Consider the following 21,681-nt stretch of genomic DNA (forward strand, 5'->3'; position numbering starts at 1 on the left):
TTAATTTGGTGTAAATGTACTATTAGTTGAATAGCTGTGGTGGAAATAAAATTGTAAATCAGAAAGTCCTTAAGCACCACTCCGTATGTGCCATTTAACTTTACTCAGTATCTTCCAGTTTAAGTAAAGCTGGCAGTTTTCAGCCTTCAGTTGTTAAGCAGCAACAGGGTTACTATTTAGGCTAATAGGAAAATATTTGAGAACATGAGTACACAAATGATCCATGAAAGCTTTAAGCAAAGTCTATACAATCAGGCTTAAGCATACACTGGGAAAGAGTTTCCCACAACACTTCCACTGAATGTATACTTTGTTTAAATCAGCAATGCTACAAAATGATTGTGCCCTCCACGGTAAACAGTGTTAATCTTCTTCCAGTTTAATCAATGTTAACATAGAAATCCTCCAATATAGTTTAAATTAGTTTCTAGGACACAAAGGACCAAAGGAAAAAATTGAGGAATTAGAAAATCTGCAAACTTGTTCTTTCTGCACTGTGAGGCCTTCTTCTGTGGCCCTGAAGATTTAATATTCTGCTACGTGTCATGCAAACAACACAGCACTGCAATGTGTTTTTGAGTAAAAAACAGTAAGCATAGCAAGCATGCAGATGTATCGTGGTCGAAAAGCACATTTGGCAATCACCGTGGATAGGACGTACCAAACAGGACACAGCACTGCAGCATCACTGAAGCAGCATCTCAACAACCCTGCAGAGGTTCGAAGGACTCAGTATTCCCGGGGCTGAGGGTACAGTGCGCATGCTGTACAGCAGCGAAGAGAGCACCAGGAATAGTGGAAAGGGGATTCTTACTTCTCTGAGATATGGCCTCCTTCTCTCATTAACTTAATCAGAATATGAGCATGAGGAGTGATTATTTGCTTATGTCACTGCCCTTCTGCTGGCTTTAAGCCTGAATGTTCTATGATGCAAATAAAAAGGGAACAATGGCAGGAACACTGCTTAAAGCATGAGACACAATCAATTTTTCCCTGCTTTGAAGTAAGGCCAGAGGGAACAGACATAAAGATAACTAATACCTGGCTCTCAAAACTATAATACAACAATGGATGCCGTTTTCATGCAGGTATGGTACAAAGTGTTATGGCCTATGGTACTACTGACACTAAAAGATTTTCTTCTTAGCACTCACACAATATGAACACTTAGAAGTTGGCATAAAACAAGTGCGATCTAAATCAAAAGAAAACTACTCCTCATAAAGTGCTGCACTACTAGTTACTTCATTAGGTCAAAACTGAAACATATCCTAACTCTATTCCCTAAAAAAAAGACAATACATAAAACATTCTCAGCTTGAGTATAACTCTTACTGCATTAAAACATCTGTTTAACTTTACAATGAGAATGTCGCCTAAAATATGTTTCTAGGTGATTCTGCATTTGGTAAAAAATAAGTGAAGAAATAAGCAAATAACTAAATGGATCTGAACACAAATTATTAGATTACTTTCAAATCATCAGCAGAACATTTTAGGGTTTGTGGCTTTTCCCCCGCTCAATTACCTTGTGGGTTCAAATGTTCACAGAAAGCGAAACATTGCAAGTTTCAAGTGGCAAACAAAACAGTGTAGTAAAAACAATCCTGGAACTACAGTGCAACTGATAACTCTTAATTTGAAAAGTTTCTTACAAAGCTACTAGCTAATTTTTCCAGAAGGCTGTTTAAACCAAAAGCGGTCAACTCCATTTCAGGCAGAGGTTAAAAAAAAAAAAAAATAATCATCACTGTAGAACTGACCAGAAGTTTCAGTCCTGTCTAGGACCCACCCAACCATGCACAGTGAAGAAAGGAAGGTTTAATACTCTGGTGCACCTGTGTGGCCCACAGCAGGTCAGCAATGAACAGAGACACTGCTTGAAAGAGCAAAAAAGTGCTCCCTTCTCTACTAAGATGAACATTAAGTGGCACCTAAAATGTATAGGGAGGGATCTCATGGAGTGCACAGATCTGTGTCACTCTCCACACCAGCCCAGAGAGTAAAAAAAATAATAGACAGCTGCTGTGCTCAGACTGCCAGAAGTCCGCTTCCTTAAGCAGAGCCACAGTTTTCTCAGAAAGCAGAAGACTGTAATAGATGGTCAGCCCTACAGGTCACGGTCTTTCATGGGATGTTACGAGCTCATGGTCCTCTCACAATGTTATCACAAGAAAGACAAACAAAAGGTTAAAGTTTCAAATTGAAAGGAAAATGTAAGGATCTGCTGGATCAGGTGTTAAGCTGTTCTGCAATGCTAAAAAATTATTAACATCAATTAAATCCATAGGAACCACAATAATGGCACACTTTTTAACTTCCTCCACAAACTTAAAAACATTCCCCTCACCACAATGCTTGAAATAAGGGGAAAAAAGCTTGCTCTGCTTAGATGGAAGTTACTCAAAGAGAAACTAAATTTAAATAAACTGAACTAAAAAGAAAAAAAACCCCACATCGTCATCTTATTCTCTTTGTTTTGATTTTCTCTATCCCAGTGTCTAACTAGCAGCTTCATCTTACTTTCAGTCACAGATGGAAATAGACATTATGATTAAGAACTCTGTTTTAAACCCAATGTTGCAGCTCCTGGACTCAGACCAGCAAAAGACTTGAAAAGCTTCCTCTATTGACATATGTGAAGTACAGTGAACCAAACAACTGCATGGTTTAATGGTGCTGCCATCACTGTTTTTATTGAAAGACCCTCGGCTTCATCTGCTTCACTGCATAAAGAGTACTTTGGACCTCTTCTGTTTAAATGAACGATGGTGAAAAGACAGAAAACAAAAAGCATAACACTGGAAACAGCAGTTCCTCTAGCACACAGTAACAGAGCAGTTCTGGGGTTATGGGCTGGATCCACGTTCGAGCTGACAGCTGATGATGCCCTCTCTCTGTTAGGTTTTGGATGAAAAGAGTATGAAGGACATAATGAAATGACATCACCTCAATGCAATTTGCCAATTCAGTAAGATTAAATCATCAAAGGACCATTCATTTAAGAGGACAGGTGTCCTTCTGTAAAGGAAAGAGACTGTTAGCACTTCTCACATTGATAGTAAACCTCACACTGATAGTAAACCCCACTGGCTACCTCACATTGGGATCACAAGGCCTAGAGCACAGCTAGAAATGCAACATCACAACCACCTGCAAGAGATTTGCTCCTCTCATAGCTATCTTCCTAAACAGGCATGACCATAAACTTACTGTAGCTTGAAGATGTTAAGCATATTGCAATAAAAATGTCATTGCTTGGCTTTACTTCAGGTATTGTTACAGATACGTTACCACGGACTTTATTGAGCAATTAAAAATATACACAAGGGACAATAGCTTCTTTTTTCTGTATTTTTCAAAATTTGACTTTCTTCCAATTGGAGAACCCAGTTTCAAATATGAAAAGGGCACTTGTTCTACAGTAACTGCATACAACTTGCTCAGTTCCAAGTGCTGTATTCATTTTTTGTTACCGTTGCTGTCGTTATATCTCCAGTCGTTTAAGAACTTCTCTGTTCTGGGAATTACAACTAAGTTGTTCTTTCTGATTCTATTTCCCCATAGAGTTCAGCTAGCTTCTTGAACTCAGGTCCCCAGTCTCCAAGGTAATTGTAATCCTGGTCAGAGTGTGTTGTGGCTGAATCCAGAGAGCTGATAGATCCAGCTTCTGATCTATGACCTTCATAGGCATATGTCTGTAGGGAGTCATACGGGGGCACGCTGGGGTCCAGATCAGCCTCTACCAGTCTTTGTTTAATGAACTCCTGAACATCTATACTGTCAACGCTTGAGGAGGGATGATGTCTGGGCACAGGCTTCACTTCAGGTCGAACATCCCTCCGGTATTTTAGCTCCTCAGCAGCTGATGGATTCCGCAGTGCTGTGATGTCAAATGCTTCTGTGTCTTCTTCTCCGCCACCCTCATCGTCATATGTCACAACGTTTTCCCGGACATCCTCTTCTGAAATGATCAAGGGCTCCTTCTTGCTACGTCTTAGGGTGATGAAAAGGACCACAATTGCTAAAGAGAAAACTGCAGATATTAGAGTAGGTTTAAATTTTATATTTATTATTTTCTTTGTTATTTATTATTACATTTTTATTATTTACATTAAATAAATAGATACATGCTAAAGAAATAGCAGATACTAAGTCATGAATACAGAGATGTGATACCTTCAGGTTAATATTGATATTTGGGATTGTTACATAAGGTATGTGTCTAACAAAGGGGTTACCAAACCTTTCTGATCTGGAAAAGAGTGTGCTTATATTCCTAAATGAGCAATGACTTGTTGTGTAACATGTTACCTGAGGATAGATTACTGTATGACTGGAAAGCACCCGTGGAATCTATACAGCTATGTTTTGACATATCAACATGCCCAAGTGCAACAGGCTAAGACCACAGAATCAAGGGGAATATTAAAAAAGCTGTACTGAAACCACAAACTTCCAATACAGCCTAATCTTCCAAAGGGGTCAGTGAGGAGCACTCTTCTGCTATGTATTTTTCTCGCAGGGGTTGCTGGTGTTTCTTGAGCCAATAATGAAATCCGCTACTTGGATTATCAGGGATCTCATAAAGGACATAAAAGGGGATAACATTCTTTCAGTTAAATGAGAAATGAGTAACTAGGGCTGACATTTTTCAGAAGCATTGTTAAGGGCTTTGAGTGCTTCATTAAAACCAATATCCAGCATATATATTGAATTAAAATATAAAAGGCTTAGTTTTTCTCTTATGAATATTTAATCTTGTATGATAAAAATATAAGATTATAAACTAAATGTATTACTATATATTTTAAAACAGCTTTCTGACAAGAAAGGTTTATAGTAAGCTGAGAGGAAAGCAGAAACCAAATCCTCAAAATCTCCTATGTGGGTCATGCTGCAATTCCCATTATTTCTTCTTTCTCTATAAGATTGCACAAGTAGTGCAGAGAGATGTACCCAGCAAGTTCTACCTTTGCCAGAAAAAAACCCAAACAACCAAAAACCAAACCAAAACCACACCAAAAACTAATGGATAAAATTCAAACTGGAAAAAAGAAAAGTGAAAGTCAAGAAAAAATACATTTGAAAGGGTGTTTATCTAATGGAGTCATCTCATAGTATCATATGTCCCTTGCCTCTGTGGATTATGTTGTGCATTGCTATCAGCTTATCCCACAAAGGTAATTAAGAAATGGCTTTTATACAGTGCTAATGGTGCTTCTTAGAGTGTAATGCATTTCAAAAAGCTTTCCTCATCTCTTTTCTATCATTTTTCACACTGTTCTAGACATGGAATTAGAGTCAGTGGCTTTTTGAAATCTTTCCAAATTACATGAAAAGAAAAAAAAAAAGAACTGCAGTGCTAATTACTTGATAACCTCTGAAAAATAATTTCTATTGGATTACAGATATTCATGAATGTCTTTTAAAAGCATTTTTCCCTAATAATTTTAGCTAAACCTTTCCCCCCTAATCACAGCTATGTGTTTCTAATTACCTACTACTACCAAGCAGCCTCTGGCTCAAAAACATATCATATTAAATATTTCTGCCCTGTCACATTCAGAGAGCCAGTGGAAGGATAGCATTATTTAATACTGAAAATGGCTTACCAAGAAGAATGACAACACAGAGCAGGATTGCGATTAAAGCTCCAGTGCTCAAGCCGGCCGACGAGAGGAAAGCTTCAGCATGGCAAGTTCTCACTCGTCCATCCCTCTCGCACGCACAAACCCTAATTGTGAGAGTACTGCTGCTGCTGAGAGGGGGCACTCCGCCATCAGAAATCAAAACCGGGAGGTAATAGATGTCTTGAGTGGTTCGACTGTATCTCCTTCGTCTTGTCAGGATACTGGCTGTGTTATCTACAATTACAAAACCAGAACATCATTTTATTTTAATGAAGCAAAAAATGAAAAATGTTATTGACTGTTTCCCACACAGTAGAAACATGGAGCATCTTAAAACTGGTCAATCATAATCTGTGAATATGGACAATCTAGAATTAAATTCTTTCAGGAGACGTTTGTGGCCAATAGAGGAAAAAGAGGAGGAAGGAAAATGTACTTAGCATTACATAAATCAGATTATTTAAGCTCATGCACATTCCTTACAGTCTAAACGTACTTTGACGAACATTTTGGGACCAGTCTGCAAGTGTTTCAATCCCACGTTACGCTGTTGGTAGAGCATGGACACTTTTCAATGCAAATACCTGGAATCCTGAGAAAAATCTGTTGTGCAATTCATTCACAACGTAAAATCCACTTGATTTTCAGAGGTACATTAAAAGGTCTTAATTAAATTTAAAATAAGACTTGCACGGTTTACTGTTTGTGTCAGGCTTTATAGACCAAATGAGCTTTCTGAAAGGACAGTGGCCAGAAACTTATGCCATGGAAAGGTCGGGAAAGGGAAGGGAAAGGAAGGGAAGGGAGGGGGGATGGAGGAAGGGAAAGAAAAGGAAGGGGAAAAGAGCAGATGTTTCATGTTCTAAAATGATAGAAGTTAAAGGTAAATAAGCAAAGCAGAGATAGTGATGTTAAGATTTTTGTCACCTTTATGTTACCTACAGGTCCGCCTTGGTATATATTTCAGTAAATGAGAATACTAATGCTTATTATGTGGACATTATGAGAGCATTTATAGACACTAATTAGGACAGTAAGCTGCCACCCATATCATTTAAGTTCAAGAAATTAAATGGCATAAAGAGTGCAGGGGAAGAAATGCTATCACTACATGTAGCTATATCTTATTTATATAAGTGTAAAATGTAATTTCATTGTGTTGCCACCATTTTAAAAGTACTGGCCCGTAGATAAATCAAGAAAAATAGGGTAAATCAGAGGCATGAGCAGTTATGGAGAGAGAGAGAGATGGGGACTGAGAAATGGGAGGAGAAATTGGAATAAATGAAAATGCTTTTCTCCTGTTCTGCGTGTCCACTATTAACAGCCACATGATTTCTAAATTGCAGGGTTGGAGTTTTTTAACAAACACCACAAGGGTAATAAGTGCAAAAATGCATTGCTGGGTTTCTCTTCCTATTACAAATGAACCAGAAGATTTCTTTTTCCTTACCATCATAGCTACAGGTTCATCATAACTTATGGAAAAATTAAGTCTGTGGCACTTTGTGAAGAATCTAGTGCAACAATACAGCTAGTGTGGCATATGTGAGCCCAGAGAGAGGTCCCATTATTTTTCTACGCGCACACATATGAAGGGAGGAGTTAAGCGTCTGTTTATACTGGATGCAAAATGTTTAGGAGGTGAACATTCTTCATGCCACATCTTCTATCAAGCTCTGTGGCATTCATTCAGTTTTAACTCACTTGTGTCAACATTTTGCATTTACGTATCACCTGACAGCGGTGCTGAGAAAAACTGGTAGTATAGCCCCACATCAGTATACTATGGCATTATATATTTGGTAGCAGGTTTTACACAGGAAATATATATTAGGTGGGAAGTGATACTCTTGCTGCTGAACCAAGAACTGAGCATCAGGTTCCACTGCATTGAAGTTCATACACTTTTCCTTACAAGGTTACTTACTACGCACATACACACAAAATAAGTATCTTTACAATAACATGCAGAAGAACAACAACATGGGGTGATTAAAAGATATACAGTAAATCGATATTTTATTTTTATATACGGTTGTGGAAATTATATGCCTAAATGCTTATAGAATCATAGAATTGTTTAGGTTAGAAAAGACCTTTAAGATCACCTAGTCCAGTCATTAACCTAACCCTGCCAAGCCCACCACAAAACCATGTTTTTAAGGTCTACACCATGTCCCTAACTCACCACAAACATATAGCATATGACCCAAAGAAATACTTACTATTTATAAAATCTCTGTGAAATTTTAGCTCTTCTCTATACTGGTTAATCTGGGCTTGTGATATTTTTATAAAAACATACTGTGGCATTCTCAGTAACACTGATTTTTTTTTCATTATCTTATTGTGAAGAAATAGATTATTTCCACATTATTCTGCAACTAGACTCAGGAGCTAAGTGCTCTGTGTTATAATTAAGTCGACTGAAGAAATCAAGCTTTATATTACTGAAATTCAGATTGCATTTATTTTATAAAGAAAACTCTCCCCTACAGCAGACTGACCAGTGGCCTTAAGGCCATAATTATAGACTGTGGCCATCCGTGGAGATTTTACTAGGCTCTGCCAGTCTAGTTCTAAGATACACCAAAAAGTCCCAAATCTAATTTTGCAAGTTTGGATGACTTTGTTCTTTGACACATGTATGGTCTTCAACTTTTAATTGCAGTACATGAACAATCTCAGTGATCTAATTTAAAAGCCTCCTAAAACAAGCAAACAATCCTGTGGAACACAGATTACAAAGAGGCAGACTGTCTGCACATCTTTTAATTTTTCAACATATATATTGCTATAATCTGGAGGTAAAATTAAGCAGCTGTTTTATCTTTCTGCTGCATAATGTTGCATAAAAGATTTTAGCTTGCTTTTTTTTTTGTTTGTTTTGTTTTTATTAGTAATAACTTGCCCATTTGCCACTCTTTTTTTTAATGCTAGACTGTCAGTCCCAGCATCCCTAATATTGCTGGAGGACAGATATAAAATCTTCAGTGGTTCAAAGTGGGAAGCCACTGTAGAATACAAAATGACCTTTACCTGGTCTGCCTGTCACCTGCCAAAGCAGTGGCAGATTGAATTCTAGATATAGCCCAAGAGCTGAACTAAACTCCTATCTGTGATTAGTAGGGAATTTTAAATGAATACATACTTTGCATAAAAAGAAGTTAAACTTTGCCAGGTACATACATAAGGTGATGACTGCTGCTTCAGCCTTTCTACGTTCAGAGAAAAGCTTCATCATCACTTCCCCCATATGCATGAAAAACTCCACTGACTTTCTAGTTGTTCAGAATCCAAGCTATAATTGCTTCCCTTCCTTGAAATGCAACTTGTTACAGATTATTAGCAGAGCTTCTCTCTAACAATTTCTCTTGTTATCTCCTGCAGTTGCAGGTTGTTAAAGAGAACAAGGCTGTGGAGTGGGTATGATCCCTGAACGCAAACTGTTCACACTGCTTTTAGCACTCCCCCTGCTATTTTGGTCGTCTGGGCCAACTAGGCCCCTCTCACATAATGCCCCACCACAGTCAGAGTTTTTAACATACACCTGGGGGACCCCTTCCAGCCGGCAGTATGGGCAAGAGTGTGCCAGATTTGTCTCCTCCCAGTTTGCACGGTGCTGGAATGATCTTTCAGCAGCCTGTGGGTCCTTAAGCATCCCTAAAGAGCCTCATGCTGCGCACACTGCAGCATTTACCTTCCGCTTGGGACGGAGTTCACTTGGTGCTACACAGGGTGCAGAGGAGGTACAAGGCCTGCGCTGCACACAGCCAGCTTTACTAAGCTTCATTGCCAGAGAGCAGTCACAGGCCTGTTTCACTTTGTGTGTGGTTGTTCTTCTTTTCCTTCTGTCCCTCAGCACCAATACTGCCACAATAAACTAAACTCTGAGTGATCACCTAGAAATCCCGCTGAAGTCATTAGAGAAGTGCAGCACCCCCATACGCACTTTTTAGCACATGTGCTTGTCAACAGAAAGAGAAAGCAATTTCTAAGAAGTGACAGTTCTAAGGACTGCTGTATTTCAAATCACAACAAATGAGAAGATAACAATCACACCACCAAGTTACCCAGAAATAATACCTTAAAATCCCAAGGATATGTTCAAGGATTGAGCTTGAAACCTAATTCCCTGTTGGTAGTAAGTGACACTGTATCCATGAGCTAAGCATTGATATCAACATCTGTCATGCCTCTCATCCAAAAAAAAAAAAAAAAAATTATTAGATCTTATACTGCTACACCCAAAAGGTGACAGCAAGGGTTATTACCAATAACAGGAAAAGTCTTTCATTTCTGCTTAATACTCTGTTTCTGTTACAGTGTCTACAAGCTCCAACTACTTCAGTTCAGCTACATTGCCCATGTAATAAAATCCTACAAAATATTGTCCATGTGAATCTTCCTGGCCTTATATCCAAAGAAGGAAAGCATTACCTTCTCCTTCCATCCTCTGGCATAATTCTAAAAAACAGTGAATGATGTAGTATTGCTATACAGCTACAAAAGCAGCCATGAAAATGCAGGCTGAAACCAAAAGCATCGTGAATATAATGAAGAAAAAACTGAGAATTCTTGAGCAAGAATAAAGCAGTAATGAAAGGATTTAAGAAAGAGCAATGAATGGGGGAAAAATTGCAAGGAAAATAAAGGAAAATAAATGAAAAAAAAATACCAAAATGACAAATTCTACAAGCTAGAAAATTCAAATATTACAGTGAAAAAAACCTGAAAAGAGCTTCAGCTCTTCATTAAGCCATGCTACTCTGAGGTGGAAGGTCTTGCCAAACAAGGAACTGACATTTTTGTACCACACAAAATAAATACAATTCAAAAAAATAGCCATTTTTCTTTTCATTTTGTATTTGTTCTTTCAACATTAAACTATTTTTCTTGTATTCTTAACATCACAGAATTAAATTATTAGTATAAGACACACTTTTAGGCATGCAAGGAACCAAAATCAAAATTTTTGATTTTAAAAATTTGCAATAGGGAATATATGTTGTTTGAATTCTCCTGAGTAATAATTAGATTTCTGTAGAAACAGATGTTATGTGGTATATATCCAGGAGACTCTGTAACAACATAAACAATTAGAAGCAAAAACCAAAAACCAAAAACTTTTTCAATCAATGCAATTTCACAAATGTAAACACAAAGCATGATCATAATCTTTTGGGAATTGGCAAGGAAATTTTCGATTCCAAATATCATCAGATGTGATAGTTCTTACCATTAGTGTCAGCACTACATAATTACAGATAGTAACAGTTAGTGCATGCCTGTAACTATAAATAAAATGCTGGAAAGTAATTCATCTCCCATGTACTACTCTCCTCATTAAATCTTTTAAAATATTTTACATGTAAGAAATCTAACATTTTTACAGAAAATAAAACTGCATCTAAGACCGGATTTTTCTAAAGGTCAGTGAGAATCAAGGATGGGGGAAAGTGACCAAAGCTAATGACACTGGCACAATACAGATGTATTACATATGTAAAGGTATGCCAACAAAATGAATAGGTAATAGAAGTTCAAGCAAACTGCAGTATCATCTGCATCCTGACAGATATTCTGATTTTCTGAGTTTCCATGTTTTTCATTGTTTGTGTTCCCTATCAAAAAGTATTGGACAACCCACTGAGAGAAGAGCTAGAAAGACGACCAATTTCTAAGAGAAGGATCTTAGTATTAAACAAAAAAAATCCCATAACCTGTGAAAGCTACTGGCATCCAAGTATGAAGACAGATGCTGATGACCTAGGAAAGTGTTTCCTGGGGGGAAATAAAATAAAAAAGTTAAATCAGCAAGGCTAGTTTTCAAGGGAGGAGGGATGTCATGGATCCTTTGATACCTGAAAACCAATACAGCAGATAGACAGGGAGGACAAGCATACAGGACAGCAGCACTAGGATGGTGAGAACTACATATCCGATTCTTACAGGCTTGGAAGGAAAGATCTTTTAATCTCAGTATATTTAAACTGTGAGCTTTATCCCTGAGAAGTACGATAAAAACCAGGACTCACTGGAGATAAAAGGCCTGACCTCTTAGGGACATTAACAGCTCCAACATAGAGAAAGAGATTTATCTGATTCCATGTGGTGTGTATTGACCTCCTTCATGATATAAACCTTCTCATATTTGTGCTGTGCTTTGCAAACACAGAAATTAGAATGTAAGTGTCATCTCAAGTGGGTTTGAGGTTACACATGGGAAATTCTTCATGCAGCAGCTCTTTACACTCTGAAGATGTGATAGTTTATGAAGTCAGACTGCACACTGTATACAAGGCTGTTATCACTTTCCTCTTTCCATCATCTCTTCCTTTTTACACAGTTTCCAAACTGAGGAAAGAAAGGAGGGCAGAGGAAAATCAAGGAAGCTTCTTGTGATACAGTGAGATTTGCTACAATGCATCATTATACAATGACAGCGCCATGGAAGGTGACTACTGGAGCACTTTGGAATATACTCATTTCCTATTCACAATTTGAGAATTCCTCTGACACATTATACATTACAGGCAGACATAAGAGAAATGGAAGTTAAAAAAAAAGTAGAGTAAAAAACCTGTTAATAGCTTAAGGCATGTTTTAATTTTCAGCTCTGTTTATATCTCTATACCTACTGTTTGTATCTCCTTAGGTGAAATAAAAATACAGCAGGCCTTTACCTTAAAGAACATCTTTTTCAGTTCTTTCCCCAACTTTCCCCTGCCAAACTGAACTATGGGTACCCCAAACACTGCTTTCTGCTGTTGGTGTTAAAGTCATTGCTCATTGCTCTTGGGGAGGTAACAAGAAAGCAGAAATACTTCCTGCTGCATACTTCTATCCAAAGTCTAACACTGACATGTTAGACATGTATGAGAAGTTCTCAGTCTCTTACAGATCTGCACAGGTAAATAACTTATTAAGTAATGCAGTCCTAAAGCGTAACACAGCACTTTCAACTGGTAACAAAAGTATAACACAGCATTTTCACATGACAATAAATACACATAATACAGATCCCAATTAAAATATGTTAAAAATCATAAAATACCTACTTCATCATGAAACACAATTTTAACAGTGATTCAAATGCATAACTTGCACTGAAATGAATGTGGCCACGGTCTCTCATATGAGATTATAGTTCAACACTCCATGAGTTTATTTCAATCTTAGACTCAAATATAAAACCAGACAATAGTACACTTCCTTTATTTCAGGAACAACCCTCTGGCTTTTGCTATAACGCTCCATCACAATCTGAATGGAATTGATATACTAATCTGGGAAAGGGCTGGAGTTATTAGTTAAGGATTTGAGGGTTTTTTTTTGCATTTATGGATTAGTCTTTCAAATATTAGTTTGTCCTGGTTTCAGATAAGACAGAGCTAATTTTCTTCATCGTAGCTATTATGGGGATATATTCTGGATTTCTGTTGAAAACTGTCTTGATAGAGATGGTTTCGTTATATACAGGATTATTTTTTTAATTGCTGAGAAGTGCTTACACAGAGCCAAGGCCTTTTCTTCTTCTCACACCACCCCACCTGTGGGTTGGCTGGGAGTGCACAAGTTGTTGGGAGGGGACGCAGCTGGGACAAATGGCCCCAACTGACCAGAGGGATATGCCATACCATATGATGTCATGCTCAGTATATAAGGGCTTGGGGAAGAAGAGGGAGCAGGGGATGGACGTTTGGAGTGATGGCACTTGTCATCCCAAGTCACTGTTATGAGTGATGGAGCCCTGCTTTCCTGGAGATGGCTGAACACCTGCCTGCCCATGGGAAGTGGTGAATAAATTGCTTGGTTTACTTTGGTTGCATGCGTGGCTTTTGCTTTCTTAAATTGACCTTATCTCATCCTATGAGTTTTCTCACTTTTACTCTTCCAATTCTCTCTTCCATCCCAGTGGGTGGAAGTGAGCAACTGGCTGTGAAGTTTTTAGTTAGTGGCTGGGGCTAAACCATAACATAGGTTTGTTGTTTTTTTTTTTTTAATATTGATAGATACTGAGTTGACCACTTTTAAAACTGGAATATGAAAGTCATGAATTCAGTCTGAACAAATAGCATGACTTTTTTTTTTTTTTCTGCTCTAAGTATAGCTCAATATTGTAACAGAGGATTCAGGATGTTTACGAAGTTTCCTTCCTTGAAATATTTTAAAAATGTATAAAAAATATCTGTAAACAATAAATACCAATTATGTGTCATATGTACCAATAATGGAGTTAAAGCTTCTCAGTCATCACAAATGAGTAGTGATCTGTAAGATCTCAGAAGGTATTCTATAGCAATACAGCAAAAATACAACTTAAATCAAGCCACCCCCACCCCATACAACCACACATGCATACAAACAAAACTACACAACACACACATAGGCAAAAACTCAAGAGGAAAGCTATAGAGCACCATTTAAAATTTACTCTCATTTTTATCAGGTTGCAAAAAGGAAAACGTAAGGCAATATTCAACAAACAGTAAGAACAATTTGGGCTTGGGTTTGGTTTTTGGTTGGGTTTTTTGTTTGTTTGTTTTTGTTGTTTTGTTTTGTTTTTAAGACTGGATGGTTCTTTGATTCACTAAATGTTCAGAAACACTTGATTGGGTCTGAGAGACTGAAAGGACTCTGAAGGTCTTTTCCCTTCTCAGGCTATCTGGTATGAATTACTGATTGTACTTCTCAGGCACACTTTGTTAGGAAGGGCATGAGGACTACCATCCAGGAAACACTGAAGGACCCACTCTTGCTATCATATCCATAAAAGTAAGCATGACTCTAACATTTACATCACTTAAATTCTTATTTCCTCCTTTAAGTAATAACCAGCAATAACCTTGACAGTACCCTCTCAGTGCTTTTCACTGAGAAATAGAACAAATTACCAACCTCTTTTTCATTAATCCACTTTTAAAAAACATTCCTGAACATATGAAGAATAAATGCTAAAATAAAGTAGAATACAAAAATAAAATGCGATAGCTGATTATTCATATTTTGCAATATTTTGTAGATACCATATCCTTGATATCAGCCAGTTCAGTGAAGACAGATTACAGCTTTCCCTTTCCATCAAGAAACTCATGGATATTGTTCCATTTGATTAGACATCCCAGAGAAAAGAGAGACCCATTTCTTAGAGATTCATGTGTTTGATTTACCTTCATTGTCCCTTAGAGTAAAGTTGGGATTCAAAGAAAGCCCTTCATCAAGGGAAAAATGGAATCTTGCCCCATTTGCAGAGGAATCTTTGTCGGTTGCAGTGATAGTCTGAATTACCTGAAATAAAAGTTAACAGTGAATGTGGTGAAATTTGAACTTGACCCAAATGGTACCTGACCTCAGCAGGATGCTCAAACTCAGCTTATTTTAATTTTCTACTTGACTGATGCTAAATTCAAATGACTGGGCCATTAGCTTGATTTCTCTAGCATGAAATATTTTAGGAACCACACATCAGACCTAGATAAAAGCATCTAAAGCATCTGCACTTTCTGATATTCTGATACAGTCAGGACCTGGAAGAGAATTTCACTCTCTGCATTGTATCCTGGTGACTTTCAGAAGCACACTTTCACCTAAGTGTCTGTCTTCGTGGAGCCAAAATTCAGACTTAACTAGGATAGTCTATACAGAGCATGATCTGCTTGCCATCCTGCTAAACAGATGCACTTCAAATTGGTTTGGAAAAATAATTGTTTAGCCAAAATTGCAGGTATGTTATACCAGCTCTCTGTTTAAAATTCCTGTTAAGAATTGGGTTTAAATTGCTGGAGAAAAGAGCAGCCACACATGTTTTAGTTTGGTTTTCCCAAAAGGAACAGAATTAGATATAGCAACCATGTATGGGAGAGATATTTCTGAAAGATAGAACCTTTGCCTTCAAAAGCCCTGGTGGTTTTTAAAATTTACTTTCAACTAAAACTGAGCTAAGCTTTTGGAATGTGTGACCAAGCAATATTTCTACCTCTGCTTTCATTTTCATGCTGGGCCTGGAAGCTCAAGTGCTGAAGTAGAATTTAATAAAAGTTGTTCTTGTGATATAGGCAGTGAAGCCCACACACACTGCTGCACAGAGCGGATAGATATCCTGAGGGAAACATAAATGGGGGAGGGAAAACACTCTTTTCATGAGAATTTTTCTGTTCAGCGTTCAGCTGTAGTATATCTGGACTCAACCTGAAGCACAAACAGTGCAGGCTCAAGTGTTTTGGTCTGTTTTAAAACTAAAAGACAGTGCACAGTTCCCTACCTCCACTCATGTAAGAGAAGCAAAATAAATGTATTTTAAGGACAATAGAGTACAATATTTATTCCACTGACTGTTCACAATAGAGAACATTATATAGATTATATACACAACAATATATATAACAATATTGATGCTAATTGCTGAGAATATTTTAAGTTTGTTGTAATACTTTTTTTACTGAACTGTAGCAGAATAAAATAAATCTGAAACTTCTATAGTCATGCAGTATATGAAAGTCATGGCAATATTGGTGAAAAGGCTTGGCAAAAGCTAAGTGTCCTCTTGAATTTTGCACAGGTGGTATGTATGCTATTGAAACAGTTATCATGTGAAAACAGAAATGTAAGATTGTATGAGATGGATATATTTAGTCAATGATTTCAAAATGGTATTAGGCAAAGAAAGACACAAAAAGTTGATGGAAGAATATTTTCAAGAGACTCTGTTTCTGTTATTACCCAAAGGCTAAAAATACTGTCAAATACCGTAAGTAGCTGTTAAAAAACCCAGCCAAAACAGACTTAACACATTTTAATTTATTAAATATTGTTTATAAATCATCATTGCTGTTCATAAGTTGTTTTGTCATGCACTTTCAGCTTTTATTTGACAGTAGTAGATAAATTTCCATCTTGTTGCCCTTTCTTACGTAGAACAGTCAGTGCTATTTTTAAAGAAAGTTTCTTCAGGAACAAGCCATTTTGAAAAAAACCCCAAACCTTTGATCAAGACCTCAGTGCCACAAAACTAGTATAAAATTCATTTATTTGCTTTTAAGACTAATTTTGAAACTGAATAAAATACACTGTCCATGTTCCCTGATTTCACACATGGAAATTTGAGTATCCCCTGAATTCACCGATGTATGGAAAAAGTATAGCACCAGATGGTATAGAAATCATGCTTTTCCATGTGAAAAATAGACATTTTATGTGTTATAGGACAAGTCAAAATATTTTTGACAGAAGAAAGTTCACACTATTTCAGAAAAAGCTCTCGCTTTCTAAGGAAAAGATTTTTAAGACATTCATTCAGAAGTGAGTAACAAAGGTCTGTGTCCTCTTGACATTCAAATGTCCTGTTAACCCTTTTCTGATTAATAGGCCAACTAATGAAAGACCTATTAACAGACATTAACATACACCTTACCAAAGCTGATTAAAACAAAAATGTAGACATGGAACCTCAGCTGCTGTAAAGCCTGCCTGACAGCACTGAAGCGATGAAACTGAAAGGTTGTGCTATGATTTTAAAGTCAAGAATGGTCAAGAAAATGAAATAATTTCAGGAATGGAGGAGAACTAATTGAAAAGGATAGGGAGCAGGTACTAAATTCTACTCAGATCCTTTTCAGAAATGAATCAATAAACAAGTAAATATACACATAAGACAATTGTATAACAGAGGCATTCCTGGACAGCTAACATTGATTTCCTTTGGCTATCAGAAATAACAGGATCCAGGGTGTGGTATTTCATGCTGTCAGAACAGTATGTATCCACCTGTTTCTGTGCCTGTGTGATCACTCACATATATGTCCTTACGCATGTGTGTGTGCACGCATGCACACTTACACACACCAGTGTGTTAATTTACAGTGATGGATAGCGTCAAGGAAATGACACTTCACAACTATCACAACTTTTTCTATTATTTCTCTGAAAAGCACTCAAACAATGTAATTTCAGGAGAACTATAGTAAATATAACAAGCAGATCTACTCTGATATTGTAACAGGTTCATACTCTGCCAGGACAAACACTGAACTTGGAAGCATTTGGGTAACTGTCAACGCTTTACTCCTTCACTTTCCACTACAAACCATTTAATTTAATTTTTTTTTTACATTGCTGTTTCTCCCATTGGGATTTATTTTGAGAGTTTTATGGCCTTGCAGGGTTTTGATTTTGGCTTTTTTTGTGCATTTTTTTGATTTTTTTTTAAGTAAATAAATTTGGAAAAAGTAGCAGGAGATGGAGGCTGTGCAACTAAATGATACTGTGATTTCTCTCCATAGAAGCCTCTTCTGAAAATAAACAAGGACACACAGAAAGTTTTCCAATGACAACCTATTGGTTAGTTTATCTTGCACTTAATAAATTGAAAATAGACATACTGAGCCAGGCAATAAAGACTATTACAGGGCATTGCAGGGCTGGAGCCCAACCCCAAAGCACTAGTCAAGCAGAAGTGCTCAGCAGTACCTGACAGAGTTTATTCTTTAGTGATAAATCTTATGAATCATTCTCACAAGATGATGGATAACTCAGAATACATATTGCCTTTTTGATGATTCAAAGCCATCCTGCAGCGCATACTTTCCACATATGGAATATGTGCCTTGTTGAGCAATCCTTGGTCATTTGTCCCTCCTTAATATTTGTTGAAAACTGTCATTTTCTTTCCTAAAGCAGACAATAGGATCTTCTGAGTAAGAGCCGTATACTTTTTGTTGGGGTTTTTGTTTGTTTGTTTGTTTGTTTGCTTGGCTTTTGAACAGTGCTGTGGTTTCACAATCTTTTCTGAAGCCTTGTTGAGCAACATGAATAAAAACTAGTGCATGTCATGTGGGTAACGAAGTCCTGTTAGCTCGAGAATACAGAAGCATGCTGATCCAGCCTGTCGTATTAAACTACTGCTTGTGGAGTCCTTCATGGTAGCACTAATCTTGGGTGTGAAACTGCAATGCTACAGAGGTCAGGAGTCACTCATGCTTGCAACAATACCTCAGAGGAAAATGCAATGCTGACCAAAATCAGCAGCAAATGTTGTTACAGTAAAACTTATTTGATCCTTTCAACATCTCTCTCATAAATTTCCATCTGCAAAGCTACTACTGGCGAGTCAAAACTTTGCTAATAAGAAATACTAGCTACTCACCACCAACAACACTGCTCCAGAAAACCGAATTTCTGAGCTACATTCACTGCACTCTTTAGCTTATTATCAATCATAACAATTTAACAATTGTTGTTAAATTATATAATTTTAAAATATCTAAATATCTTGAATGTAATTCTAATTAATGTTTAAAAGATTTTACGTCCTTTTTTAATTAAAAAAATCTCTTAAAAGTTCTAATTCTTCTATATTTGGCTTTATTTGAGGTTTTTTGCTTTAATAAGCATGTTATTAAAAGATATTCATTGATAGACCTACTTAGATTTTCAAAGGCTGTGTCTCAGTAAGAATACTGAAGAACACAATGCAGTCATGAGACAAAAACTGGCTCACAAGACAGGAAATAGGGTCTCTTCTGTAAATTTTCTATTTCACAAGGAGAGGAATGCACAGAAATTTACTACTCCACATAGATTTATGGTGAAACACTTGTTGGTCAGTGTAATAACAAATGTCTTATAAAGACCATGAATAATCAGCCCACCAAATCTACTTATGATACTGAACTGTTAAGGAAGAAAAGAGGAAGGGCTGACACCTTCCAGTCCTCGGTAGCCAGGACTGATGAAAGTCATAACTTCATGTTCATCATGATGACCTCTGAGCTGACCATTACTTCCAATGATACTGGTGTTGTGGCAGGCAGGTTTTTTGCATTTCATGCTTGCTAGTGGTTAAAAAGCAAAGCTACTGTTAGGAATTGCTAGGAAAGGAATAGAGAACATCATATACTATAAAACATAAACTATCATAAGTATTATAAACCACTGCATACCTGGACCTTGACTCTTGATTCCCCATCTCAAGGTAAATAGAGAGGAATTGGATAAAGTTTAGAGAAGGACAAAATGAATTATCAAAAGTCTTAAGGGCTTTATCATGGCTTGTCTAAGTGAAGTAGGACTCTTCATTCTGGACAAGAGATGTCTCAGATGTGCTAAAGATTTATGGCTAGCACAAGGATAATAAATAGGGATCAACTGCTCGCTCTCTTTCCCAAGAACTGTTAAATATCAATTGCAGATAGAGTGGGTTGATTAAAAAAATGGTAGTAGGTCTTCCTGAAGCATGTAATTAAATTGTAAAATTCTTTGATGCATGAGATTGCAGATATCAAAAGTTCATATTTGTTGTAGGAAAAGCTGGAGAGATTCCCATGAGATGGTTTTTACAGGATTATTGAAAACACAGAAATGACATTTGGATCGGGAAATGATCTGTAAATTATTTGAGAGCAGGGAAATGTTTAGGGTAAGCACCACACATGCTTGCCATGTTCTTATACTGCTCTTTAGGTGTCAGCTTCTGGTCACTATTAGAGTCAAGAAAACCTTGGTCAGCCTATAGTCTGATGAACTACAGTACTTTTATAGCCTCAATCTTAAAAATAGAAATTATGCCACTATTCATTTATACACACCACTTTTAAAGGTTTGATGAGAAAACTGTTATGACTAGTAATATGATATGAGCTCACAATTGCAACTTACAACCTGTGCAATAACGCAAAACCAAAATAGAGTGCTGGGTAAGGGCTCAATCTATGCAAAAAAAGAAAAGGCACTTGGTAAAACTGTCAATCCACTGACCGCAATGAAGTGCCTCAATAACAAGTTGTAGGAAAAGATGAAACGGTCTCAAGTTGTACCAGGGCAAGTTTAGATTGGATATTATGAAAAATTTCTTCACCAAAAGGTTTGTCAAGCATTGTAGCAGGCTGTCCAGGGAAGTGGTGGAGTCACCATCCCTGGAGGTATTTAAAAGCCATGTAGATGTGGTGCTCAGGGACATTGTTTAGTGGTGGACTTGGCAGGTTTATGTTAAGAGTTGGGCTCCATGACCTTTTCCAAACTAAATGATTCCATGATTATATGATTACAAGAGCAGCAGCTGGAATGTGATTCAGCTATGCAGTCTCAGTTCTGACTCCCACCACGTTCATAGTAGTTAAAAATGCGTTCAACATCTATTCCATAATGACCCTGCACAAACAAAGGAAACCAACATGCAAAAGGTGAGAATGCCAGATATTTCACTGAGCTGCATTTGAAACCTTGCTACCATGAGCACTTATTTGAGAGATGTTAAATCTGCTTTATCCATCTGATTTAAGACTGTCACTTGTCAAATTCCACCAATTATCTTACACAATGGGTTTTGCCTCTCTTTACTTAAGATAGTTTGGGTATTTTTTTTCAGCAATAAGAGTGATATATTTAACAACTTCAGAAACTTTCTTACTTCAGCCTAATACAATTAAAAAGTTGAATGAATGTGAAATATGTACATTTAATCAGAAAGAATTATGACTTGCGTTCCTCTAATCAAACTTCTTACATATGTATCATAAATAAAGTAATTATTTTTCAGTAGGAGGGTAACTGTGAGTGTTACCTGACCAGGCTTTGCATTCTCACAGACGACTACGTCATATTCTCTGGCAAGCTCTGGAGGGTTGTCATTGACATCCAAAATTCTAACACCAACTGGAACATGGCTCACTAGCGCAGGATTGTCTGCAAAATACACAAGGGGAATTAGGCCTTTTGAAATACTCAACATTCTGTCACATCCTCAATTTAAACAAGGCTTCTTCACATAACTGGATGAGAACTCAATACAGCTGCAGACATTCAGATAGCAAGATACTAAAAGATGCTCTTTGCTGTGCTTCCTAACTGTTTTGAAAAATAATTACAAAAAAAAAAGTAGAAAGTATGGTATGAGTCTTAAGTCACTCTTATATCACATCAATAAAAATGCAAGTTAGTCTGGAAATGAAGTGGGACAAAGCTGTTGGATTTATCATCTACAGTCACATCATATGCTAAGAAATGATCAATTGCTTTGTAATGAATGTGGAAATGTCATCAGTATTGA

The 21,681-nt window shown here is 37.1% G+C and overlaps 1 protein-coding gene across 2 annotated transcripts in view; it reads right to left on the reverse strand.

The window, feature by feature from the left end:
• Window positions 1-3,533: 3,533 nt before the first annotated feature.
• Window positions 3,534-21,681, reverse strand: part of CDH18 (cadherin 18) — a gene marked incomplete at both ends in the record, with an annotated part of 179,236 nt that continues 161,088 nt past the window's right edge. The window contains 4 exons of one of the 2 annotated variants that reach the window (XM_084280353.1): window positions 3,534-4,024; window positions 5,616-5,867; window positions 14,810-14,927; window positions 21,196-21,317. In XM_084280353.1, coding sequence (XP_084136479.1) covers window positions 3,534-4,024; window positions 5,616-5,867; window positions 14,810-14,927; window positions 21,196-21,317 — 983 coding nt within the window. Of the gene's footprint in view, window positions 4,037-5,615; window positions 5,868-14,809; window positions 14,928-21,195; window positions 21,318-21,681 lie in introns of both variants that reach the window. The other variant, XM_084280352.1, reaches the window with a different exon arrangement.

Source organism: Gallinula chloropus, assembly GCF_964237585.1.
Source record: "Gallinula chloropus genome assembly, chromosome: 2".
In the NCBI taxonomy this organism is placed as follows: Eukaryota; Metazoa; Chordata; class Aves; order Gruiformes; family Rallidae; genus Gallinula; species Gallinula chloropus.